At 28.8% G+C, this 12,500-nt stretch overlaps 1 protein-coding gene and 2 long non-coding RNA genes across 3 annotated transcripts in view; 1 reads left to right on the top strand and 2 right to left on the bottom strand.

Annotated features, from left to right (window-relative positions):
* Positions 1-12,500, top strand: part of LOC136089512 (uncharacterized) — a 78,349-nt gene that overhangs the window by 63,998 nt on the left and 1,851 nt on the right. Inside the window, exon 7 of the mRNA XM_065815558.1 lies at positions 4,211-4,369. Coding sequence (XP_065671630.1) covers positions 4,211-4,369 — 159 coding nt within the window. The remainder of the gene's footprint in view (positions 1-4,210; positions 4,370-12,500) is intronic.
* Positions 9,734-10,103, bottom strand: LOC136090301 (uncharacterized). The gene is made up of 2 exons (XR_010643324.1): positions 9,997-10,103; positions 9,734-9,853 (listed from the first exon to the last, which is right to left on the bottom strand). It is a non-coding gene; the product is annotated as an uncharacterized LOC136090301 (long non-coding RNA).
* On the bottom strand, positions 11,200-11,901 carry LOC136090224 (uncharacterized). The gene is made up of 3 exons (XR_010643267.1): positions 11,791-11,901; positions 11,595-11,675; positions 11,200-11,447 (listed from the first exon to the last, which is right to left on the bottom strand). It is a non-coding gene; the product is annotated as an uncharacterized LOC136090224 (long non-coding RNA).

The raw sequence follows: 12,500 nt of genomic DNA, 5'->3' as shown, positions 1-12,500 counted from the left end.
GACTATTTTTTTATGTGCTATTGTTTAGCACCATTTCACGCTATCAACTTATTTTGTTTTATATTGCTAATATTAGGACTTCTTTTTTTTATGGTATTTCTGATGAAATTAACCAAGTCCTTTCTCTTTATCTTTTTAGCCAATAACGTTGTTGTTTGCGACTTTAATGTTCATTATACTAAATAGATTGGTTCTAGTGTGGGTGACTAGGCAGGTGTTAAAGTCCACAACTTTTGTTCTTCTCAATCTCTAACACAAATAGTCAACTTTTCAACTCGCTTTTCACACAACATGAATCATCTACTTTTTCTACACGAATTATGTCCAGTTTCTGATCCTTGTCAGTTACCAGTTTCTCCAAACTCAATCTAAGGTGCTTCTGATCAGGATTTGATCTCTCTAAACCCATTATCTCATTATTCTCATTGTCAGAATCCCTTTCTCATTGTACCTTTTGCAACTACCTTAAAGCTGACAGGGACTCTTTCCCTAATTTCCTTTGTGATGACCCTTACCTTACCCAAAAGACAAAGCTGAATTGTTTGTTGAAAACTTTTCAACATTTAATCTCTTGATTCCACCAATTACATTCTACCTGATATAGGAATCAACAGGTTAATCAATTGGTTGACGTTAGTATCACTCTATCTTCTATATATTTAGAGTGATTTCCGGCTTAAACTCTTTTACAGTTTGTGGTCCGGACAACATATCTTTAAGAATCTTGCAGACGTTTTCTCCAGAGCTGTCAAATAAGTTTTCAAAACAAACTTGTACTTATCAGATTCTTGTTTTCAAGCATGCTGGAAATGGACATCTGTTATTCCTATTTTGAAAGGTTCTCGAGAACAATTTGGTCCGCGTAACTTCTGTCCTATTAACTTCCTTACTATCAATGGCAAGGTTTTTGAGTCTTTAATTAACAAACATCTAAATTCTCACCTTGAATCTTATAATTTACGTTTTGGTCTTTTATATAGATCTTTTCTTTCTACTGCTTATTTGTTAAAGGTAATAAATAATAGATTTAATCGTAAATTAAATAGATGTAATGAGGTTGAAGCTATTTCTCTTTACATTTCTAGAGCCTTTGATAAAATTTGGCTTGCTAGCCTTCTCCATAAAATCTCTTTGTACGGTGAATTAGATAACATCTTTAAAATTTTTGAATCCGTTCTTACCTTTTGTAGTATAGAATTTTTTCTCTATGGGCATCACTCTTTTTCAAATTCTGTAACTTCAGAGACTCCTTGATGTTTCATCTTTCGGCCAATACTTTTTTTAATTTATATCAACAATATTCCAGAAGTTTTAACATCTAAAGTAGCATTCTTCGCTGATGATATTACCAGTTAATTTTGTCGTGAAGCCAACACTATATAATTGCTTGCAGGGGACATTTGATTTTGAAAAGAGTCTCACTTCAGCTAATGCGTTGAGCTTTTAGTGGCTGGTAAATTTTAGCTCAAATAAAACTAAATTTTTTTTAGATTATTGTTATTGCAACATTCAAGATTTTCTTGTATTTAAAAAGAGAATGTACTCGATGAGTCATATGCCCTTCGTCTTCAGAATTAACTCTAACTTCCAATCTTTCTTGGAAAACAAATATCAAATCAATTGCAAAATTTCTATCTGCTAAGGTTGCGTCTTTTTATCGTGCTCTTTACTTTCCCACTCAAGATTCTATTCTTCATCTCTATAAATCTCAAATCCGTCCTTGTACGGATGATATATATTTTCCAAGACAAATAATGTTCCCATATCTAAAGCGGATTTTCAAGTGATGACCTTTTACTTTTATAAAAGGTGCAAAAAGTATTGTAAACATAGTTGGACCTGCTCTTACAGCCAAACTTCAACCATTGTCACATCGTTGTTTTGTTTTGTTTTTTTCTTTTCTACAAATACTATATCGGGCGTTGTTCTAAAGACATAGCGTCTCTTATGCTATCTACTAAAATTAATTTTCGATTACTCTTTATTTAATTAAGTTTTATCTTTTTACTGCGAATGTTCATTAATGCTATAAAAAATTTTATTTGTCTAATTTTTTTCTTAAACATCAATTCTATAATACTTGCTTTCTTCTTCTTTTTTTCTTGATTTATACAATTTGCAAATTTTTAAGTCGTCTGTTAATCATTATCTTACTCTAATAGCTTTTAACTCTAATAATGGTTGCTTTCAAAATATGTTTAAAAAAATTATTGCTGCATATTCATTTACAATTTTTTTGAATCCTTTTTACATATTAGGTAACCAAAAAAGTTCGTGCGGTTTTTGGTAATTGAATTGTTTTTAGCATTTTTTACAACACCCACATCGCACAAGGCAAGTAGCTTTGTTGCGTAATAGAACGCGTGTGTCACGCGCAGTTGCTGCATATATAGTGTAGGCTTGTTACGAGCTTTCAGGAAAGGTTTTGTGTAAAGAAAGGATGGCAACCCAACCAACGATTATTCGATCTTGCTTACTTTACAAGTTCAAACTTGGAAGGAATGCAACACAAGCGGCCAAAAACATCTGCACAGCATTTGGAGAAGGTACAGTAAGTGAACGCACAGCACAGAAGTGGTTTCAGCGATTCTCTTCGGGAGATGAGTCCATCAAAGACCTGCCGCGTTCTGGACGCCCATTGTTGGTTGATGAGGATGAACTGAAGAACTTGCAGTGAGGTTTGCTGTGAGTGTTGAAACCATCCGCCTGCATCTGCATGCGATTGGGAAAGCGTGGAAGCTGAGTCGGTGGGTTCCGCACAAATTGTCGATCAACAACAAGAAGCAACGGCTTACGATCTGCAAATCACTCTTATCACGCCACAATGTTGAGCCTTTTCTTGATCGTTTATTGACATGCGACGAAAAATGGATTGTGTACAACAATACCAAGCGTTGCTACCATTGGTTGTCCCCCAATGACCCCATCCCAAAGACACCCAAGCCCAATCTCCACGAGCGGAAGGTTTTGCTCTGCATTTGGTGGACTACAGGTGGTGTGGTGCATTACGAGCTGCTCCCAACAGGCCAAACCATTACTGGACTGGTCTACTCAGCACAGCTACAACGAGTTTACGACCTGTTGCTTGTAAAGCAGCCTGCACTGGTGCACAGGAGAGGAGTTCTGCTTCTCCACGACAACGCGAGACCGCACACCGCTCGCGTGACTCAGGACAAGCTCCAAAGCCTTGGTTGGGAGAGTTTGCCTCATCCACCATACTCGCCAGACCTCTCCCCTACTGATTTCCATTTTTTCCTTTCCCTGGGAAATCATTTAAAAGGACAGTAGTTCCGAGACCAGGACGCGGTTGAAATGGAGTTAAAAGCTTTTATAGACTCAAAGGACCGAGAATTTTTTAGAAGTGGAATAAATAAGCTTGTTTTACGTTGGGAAAAGGTTTTAGATGCTAATGGTGACTATTTTGATGAATAAATGTACTTACTTTTGTCGTTTTGTGTGTTTTTATTATATACGGAAAAACCGCACGAACTTTTTTGGTTACCTGATATATTGGATTATAAGTACAACACCTGGCGGAATAATGTTTGCGATGATTATTAGTAATGTCGATGGGGAACTATAACAATCAATGATCATCTCCCAATAGAATTATAATAATCTAAAAATACAATAAAAATATTTTTTTACTTTATATTTTTTGTTACAGCTATAAAAAAATATTAGTAAAGTGTTTGCATTTTTTTTAGTATGGTTTCTTATTAATATATCCTAGTTTTTCAGATTTGTTCTATTTTTTAACCAAGTTTACCCGTAATAATCAGCTCAGTTATCGACAGCAAAATAATACACTTTTATCTGATTTACCAGTTAACCGGTAATGCAAACCCTTTATTTAAATAAACACATTGAAGTTCTAAAACAATGTGACCATGTATTTTCAATGCATTGAACATAATAGATATCATTATATTAATACTCTATTTATTTAATATTGAACTTATTTTCTACTATTTTATTTTACTCGTTTTAGTTCTTAACATTTTGAATTTATAAGATTTTAATAAATTTGAGAGTTTTCATTATATTTTTATATTTAAAATTTCAAAAATTTCATTAAAACTAAATTTTGTGCTTTTAAATTTTAACTTGTTTTTGAGCTTTTATCCTAATTTCTTTAAGTTTTCAAAAATTCAATTCCTCAAAAAAAATTTGAAGCTTCAGTTCCTTCAAAACTCTTTTTGTAGTTTAGTAAATTGCGATGGGTCCTTCTACTGATTGTTCAGGTTCTTATTAATGTTGTAAACAATGCATGTTTTATTTGCATTAACATACTTTTGGGGAATAGTGTTGAACAAGATCTTTTGGGTACAGTTAATGGTTTGGGAATGTCTGTATCTTGCATTGGAAGGTAAGTAATTTTAAACTCTGTACTTTCATTAATTTATTTACAATTTCTTTTGCTCAATTTGGTAGTAGAACCTTCTAAGCTAGTTTTTAGCCAGAAACCCAAATTTTCAAAACTGAAAATGTTCAAATTTTGAAACTAAAATCTAATTTCAGCTATAAAGTTGTCAAAACCAAAAACAAATATCTAAATTTAAAAAAAAATAGAATCACGGCGATGGTTTTATCTAAGGGGGCAATAAAGATTATTTCTTCTACTTTTTATTAATTTATACTACAATATATATATATATATATATATATATATATATATATATATATATATATATATATATATATATATATATATATATATATTATAAGCATTAAAACATCATATACGGTATCATACTATTTATTTCTTTTTTGAGTAATATTTCGGCTCATATAGTGAGAGCCATTATAAAAACTAATAAAACCGTTAAAAAAAACCGTTTAAAAATTATAATAAACGTAACCAAATGATGTCATTGCAACGTCAGATATTCAACATTTTTTAATTTTACAAAAAATGGTTTCCAATGGTGAGTCATCACCAAATTGCCATTGTCACGATTTAAAACGTTTTCTTTAGGTTTTGAACATTGTACACGTTGTATTTCAATGGCCTCGCCATTGAATTTTTCTTGTGTAGTTGTTTGAAATAACAGAAAGCGTTTTAGGGTTCTCCCAGTTTGTTTTACCATTGCAATATTGTGAATGTTCTACTATTCCAGATGTATCCAAGTTGGCTTTTGTAACATTATTTTTATGTTCTTAAATTCGTGTGGAAATCTTTTTTCTTGTTTCACCAATATAACATGCATCACATATGCAATTAAGTTGGTACACTCCTGGATGACTGTTCGGAGGCAGTTTAGACTTGTTTTGGCAGAGTATATTTATCAAGGGATTACCAAAACGGAAGACTGTTTTTACACCGACTTTACGAAACTCTCTTCTTAGAACAAGGCTTAATTTTGGGAACAACGTGAATTGACGGAAATTGAGGTGATAAAAGAAAGCAAAAATGAATCATGGAACAATCTGAATGTAAGGTGAATAAATTATTTGAGGAATGCCTTGACATTAAAAATATAACAATCGAAAGAGCACATCGATATGGACTGAGAGATGTTAATAAACACAGACCGATAGTCCTAAAGTTATCAAATTATAAAGACAAAACTGAAATACTTAAAAAATTGTCAACTCAAAAGAAAAAACATCTTTATAATTGAAGATTTTTGTGCTGAGGCTACAGAAATTAGAAAGGGTTTAAGAGAACGAATGAAAAAAGAAAAGGAATCATGGTCATATTATATGACAAACTAGTCATTCGTAATTGAACTGCGAAGAAACGAGATGCTGTTTCCATTGAATCTATATAAGTATTCATTTATCTTTTATTTTTTAACAAATTTTTCCCTAATCTTAATTTTATATTTTAAAATGGATGATAATTTATTAATTAAACTTTGTGATAAAATGTCACACTTTGTGGTAATGATGTCATTAACTATTTAAACCTAAAATCATTAGAAAGCAAATACTATTCAATCTCTGAATCAAATTTATATCTTCAACGAAATAAAAACACATTTTTAATCTTATACATTAATATTCGAAGCCTAAACAAAAATTTTGAAGATTTTAAACTTCTAATGCATGAAATAAATCACGATTTTAAAATAATCAGTCATACTGAGACCTGGTGTAAATATGACGAGCATAATTTTCAATTTGAATTGATAAATTACGCGTCAATTTATCAACCACAAAACTTCCGTACCGGTTTAGTTGTGTGCATTTTTATTCATAACTCAATTATTTTATACCACGTAATGACCTCAGTGTGAATGAAAAAGATTGCGAGTCATTGTGCCTTGAAATAATTAACCAAAATTCTAAAAACATAATTGTTAATATTATTTATAGAAAACAAGCGAATAATTTAAAAAAATTTAAAGTTCTTTACGTACTTTTCCAACAAAAGTTAATAAAGAATAAAAGGATGTTTACTTAGTCGGTGACCTGAATATTAATCTTTTAAATCATGCGTCAAATAACAGTGTTAAATATTATGCAAATACTCTTTTACAAAATAACCTCATTTCAACAATAAATAAGCCAACAAGAATCACAAAACTTTCCTCTACCCTACTAGATAACATAATTACTAATAATTTTTCTAATAGCTGCTTTAGTTCAGGTATAATAAGGACTGATTTGACAGACCGTTTTTCCACATTTCTTATAACAAAAAGCATAGCCCCTGATAATACTTCCACAAAGCACATTGTTTACAAGCGACAGATCTATAAAAACTCTATACAACAATTTCGCAACCTTCTAATTAACTTCGTTTATTGGGAGATTGTTCTCCAATCACGTGATGCTAACAATGCTTATGAACTTTTTCTAGCGCAATTTTGTAAACAATACAATAAAACGTTTCCTGTAAAAAAGCTTTATATAAATTCAAAATCACGTCTTTTGCCTTGGATAACAAAAGGCTTACTAAAATCGTCAAGAAAAAAACAAAAACTTTAAGAAAAGTTTCTTTAAAAAAAAACATATTCAAACAAAGCAAAATATAAAAATTATAAAAATATATTTAAAAAAATCAAAAAATACTATAAAATATTATATTATTCGAAATTGCTAGAAAATGCAAATGGAAATATTTAAAAAACTTGGAATGCTATTAAAAAAATAATTAAACAAAACAAATATAAAAATAACGCTCTGCCAAAAAAAACTTTTAATTGACGGTGAATCAATTTAAACTGTAAATTGCGGAGTCCCACAGAGTTCTTTACTTGGGCCTTTGCTTTTTTTACATAAATGAATTGTATCTAACATCAAACCAGTTAAATTTTATTTTATTTCCAGATGACTCGAATTTTTTTTACTCACACAAAAATATTAAAACACTTTTTACAGTAATGTAAATGAATGATTTATATACAACAAATTGTCTTTAAATGTTCAAAAAACTTAATTTTCTCTTTTTCACAAACCGAACAAAACGAAAGAAGTACCACTTATTCTTCCCAATTTTTTGATGGATAAAACTAACATCAAAAGGCAAATATCTGTAAATTTATTAGGTATGAACTTTGATGAAAGTCTATCTGGGAAAGTTCATATAAATTCTATAGAAAAAAAAATCTCAAAAAACATTGGCATGATCATGGTAGAGTTAAGCCACTTTTAACTTTTAAGTCCTTAAAAAGTTTATAATTTTCCTTTATACATAGTTACCTAACTTACGGCACCATTATGTGGGCAAGTACTAAAGCTAAAAAAACTTTATAGCAAGCAAAAACATGCTATTATAATCATATTTGGAGCTGGTAGAGCATTTCCTTGTCAACCTCTTTTACGTATAAATGCCCTGAATATTTTAACAAAATTCAAACATAATATCCATCTTGTTCTACAGTTCATGTATAAAATGGACTGTCCCTTAAAATATTTAAAACTCATTTTAAAGAAATACACCATAAATATACTACAAGATTTTACGCAAACAACTTTGTTATACCAAAATTTTATTGTAAACAAAATTCTTATTCAATTCAGAATCGCGGACCACTTTTGTGGAAAAGATTCCCCAACATTATTTTCGGAAGAAAAAAAATTTCTACATTTCTACAAAACAGTTTTTATTAAACACAGAATTTGATTTATATTATTATAAGTCTTTCTTTTAAGAATAGATCAGATGTATAATTTAGAAACTCGAAAACAAGATAATTATCCTTGTAATCATTAAAAAAGGTTAAAATTTTATTATATGTTCACTTTTACTTTTACCCAATCTACTTATGATATTATGTATTAAACGATATCTTACTTTATCTTTTATATATTTTTATATAAAGTTTCTTAAACTTATATAAAGTTTTATGTATTCACTTTTACTTTTACCCAATATATTTATGACATTATGTATTAAACGATATCTTACTTTATACTTTTATATTTTATGTAAACATTCATTCAGTTTATTTTTTATACTTTATATTATTGAAACAACTTTGTAAAAATTATAAATTGTAACACGGTGCTCGGCGATAAGACAAATCAATGCCTTATTCTTGCTCCGGCCATTAACTTAGTTGTAAATTTATGGAAACTGTTATATTTATTAAACGGCAAAATATAATGTTAAAAAAAAAATGCTAGCAGAATGCAAGGGTTCAATTATGATTCCGCTTTGATTTCTGTTTTAGAAATACAAAAAAGATGGCTCATTGAATTGCTCCAGGAGAAACAGTGTGAGAAAACGTATCTTATCAAAAAGAGATTTGCAAGTGTTTGAGCTTACGATATGAAGATCTCCCACAAAGTCAAGCAAATGCTTACAACAGAAACTTCGGAGCAGGGAAATGAATGCAGCCACCTCAACTATCCGTTAGAATTTAATCAGCATAGGATTGGTGTCGTTTATAGCCACCAGAAAACCGCCTGCTGGCTGAGAGACACCGGAAGCTACGACTGGCTTTTGCAAAGAAGTTCATGGGGAAGAATGCAGACTTTAGAGAAACGTGTTATTCACAGACAAGACCAGAATCTGCATTAGGAATGACAGTGGTAAAATTAGGTCGAGGAGAAAAACCGGGGAAAGGTTTAAATTTGTGATGACCACTGTAAAGCATGCTGCTGCTGTAATGATATAATATGTATAATATGCTGTAATATGTAACACATTTTAATCGTTGAAGTTTTAATTATTGCGCATTCAAAAGTTAAAATATATTACACATTATAATCGTTGAGATTTTAATTATTGCGCATTCAAAAGTTAAAATATATAAAATAGCACAAAAAATTCGCATAAAACCAAAGCGCACAAAAAAAGTATCGCATAAAAAATGACCGCATAAAAAAAGGCTTGAGTGTATATACATATATATATATATATATATATATATATATATATATATATATATATATATATATATATATATATATATATATATATATATATATGTGTATGTATGTGTACCCTGTGTTAAAGCCGATGTCGGACCGAGCTCGGCTGCCGATATCGGCCCGACGGAGTTTTTGTCCGTACGGATCGAGGTCGGTCCAACGTCGGCAAGCCGCTCAAACTAGCGCGATGCATCGGCTGGCCGATCTCGGCCCGACGCGATTCCGTATGGACAAAAACGATGGCGGTCCAATATCGGCAGCCGAGATAGGCCCGCTGATTAAAATAACTTACAAATTTAACTTTGTGTGTTAAGATTTGCATCGGCTAGCCGATGCAAATCTTAACACACAAATTTAAATCGTAAAAAAAGGATTGAGCAACTAAAGTATATATAAAACACAAATATAAAATAAAGTTATATATTTCTTTTAAATAAACTTTTCTGAATCAGTTGAAACATCAAATAATTTGGATCGGGTGAAATTCCATCGTTTTTTTTAACTGACAATTCACTGTGTACAGCATCTAAAAAAAAGTATAAAACTAAATTTTCACATATGAATTAGAGCAATATAACTGATATGAATGAATAATTGCAATAAGAAAACTAATAACTTTATTTAAGGTGAAATTGATGTTATAAGCAGTATGTAAATACATTGTCTTACTTGATGTGGTGTATACAAATTTATAGACTGAAAATTGACTGGCTGACCAGACTGGAAGTGTATAAACTTTTTAAATCAGAATGTGCACCGTCGAAATCATTTTTATCTTTAGAATTGTTTAATTCGTTGCATTCAACAGCCCTAAAAAAATTATATAATTTTATATTAAAAATTATATTATGTATATATATATATATATATATATATATATATATATATATATATATATATATATATACATACATATATATATATACATAATACAATTTTTAATATAAAATTATATAATTTTTTTAGGGCTGTTGAATGCAACGAATATATATATATGTATATATATATATATATATATATATATATATATATATATATATATATATATATATATATATATATATATATATATATACATAATACAATTTTTAATATAAAGTTATATAATTTTTTAGGGCTGTTGAATGCAACGAATATATATATATATGTATATATATATATATATATATATATATATATATATATATATATATATATATATATATATATATATATATAAACACACGCACACACACACATAATAATAAATTTACCCAGGCTTTTAGAATCAAGATATGCATCACCAAAATCAACAGCCCTAAAAATTATATATCAATAAAAGTATAATATAAAATATTGAAAAATAGGACTAAAATATATAATAACATAGACATAGAAACACCTTCATTATAATAATTTAAAAAAAAAAAGAGTCATGCAAAAATATTATAACATAACATTATTATCATAATATAAATTATTACTGTAAAGTCAGGTCAGGTTATCCTTAAGTCAAGTCAGGTTATCCCGCTACTGGTAACATGTAATCCAGTACAACCTGCTTTATGTTAACATCAGGAAAGGCATCTGGTTGTAAAACATTGCTTCAAATCTTTCATAATGGCATTTATGTCAGAGAAAACTAAACTGAAAAAATATATATAAATTAATAATAAACAAATTATTAAATAATATAAACTGATATTGTTAAACATGAATGAAACATAATGAATCTTACCAAGCAAAATTATTAACTTTCCTATGCATTAAAAAATGTTGATAAATCAAAATTAGTATTTTAATTAAAACTAATACATTCCTTTTTTTATTACAATGCATCATTAAAATAAAAAACTAAACCAAATTGGATGAATGTCACTTAAATGTCTGTTAATAGACATATAACCGACGTTCAGCCAAGATTGTTTTAATCATAAGAGTGTAGCCGATGTTACAAGCTTGGTTGCCGACATCAATGCAAACAAAAAACTAAAATATATATAAAACACAAATATAAATCAAAACTAAATATATTTCTTAAATAAATTAATCTGAATCTGTAGAATCACCAAATAAATTGGATTGGCTAAACATCCGATATTTTCTGTGCACTGGTCTTTGTAATTCACTTTGTGCACCATCTAAAAAATAGTATACAATTTTTATTGAGGGTGAAATAATTGTTATTGATGGTGGAATTAATGAAGCGTATAAAGCTCAAGACAATATAGACTTCAAGTGGCAAGAGTATACCATTTTATACTATTACTAATTAAATAAAAAGTTACTCTGGCATTTTGGATCAGGATGTGCACTGTCACTATTATTTGTATCTATGGCGTTGTTCAGTTTCTTGTATTCAACAGCCCCTATAAAAATTATATCTATATATATATATATATATATATATATATATATATATATATATATATATATATATATATATATATATATATATATATCACTAAGTATATATGAAGTTACTTTGGCATTTTGGATCAGGATTTGCACTGTACAAAGCATTTGCATCCTTGGCATTGCTCAACTCCATGCATTCAACAGACCCTATAAAAATTATATAAATATAATTTTTGTATATAAATATAATTTTTGTATATATATATATATATATATATAAATATATAAGCTTTGTTGCGCTTAGTATGCTGTTGTATATATAAAAATTATGTTAGTTTATTCAAATCAGCATACAAATCACAAACTGTGGTTTCCTAGTTATGTTAGTTATATATGCTAACATTAGTGATGTAGTGATTAATCAGCATCAGCTTAATCAGCTACTTTTTGCACAACCGGCATTTTGCACAGATTGCATTTTTTTATCTATATCCCTCAGTATAATAATAAAATAATATAATATATATACATACATTTATATATAAATATATATATATATATATATATATACATATATTTATATATAGGAAATATATAAATATATATATATATATATAATATATATATTTTCTATATCTTATTATATACTATAATAAAATATAGGAAATAAGCTGAATGTGGGCTAATTTGTAAATAAATGGTCTACAATATTTATATCCCTCATTATTATAATAATGAGGGATATAAATATTGTAATTTTTATAAATATATAAATAAATAATAATATATATATATATATATATATATATATATATATATATATATATATATATATA

Source organism: Hydra vulgaris, chromosome 13 (assembly GCF_038396675.1).
Source record: "Hydra vulgaris chromosome 13, alternate assembly HydraT2T_AEP".
Taxonomy (NCBI): Eukaryota; Metazoa; Cnidaria; class Hydrozoa; order Anthoathecata; family Hydridae; genus Hydra; species Hydra vulgaris.
The sequence above is the reverse complement of the archived record's forward strand: the minus strand, read 5'-3'. Positions and strand labels throughout refer to the sequence as shown.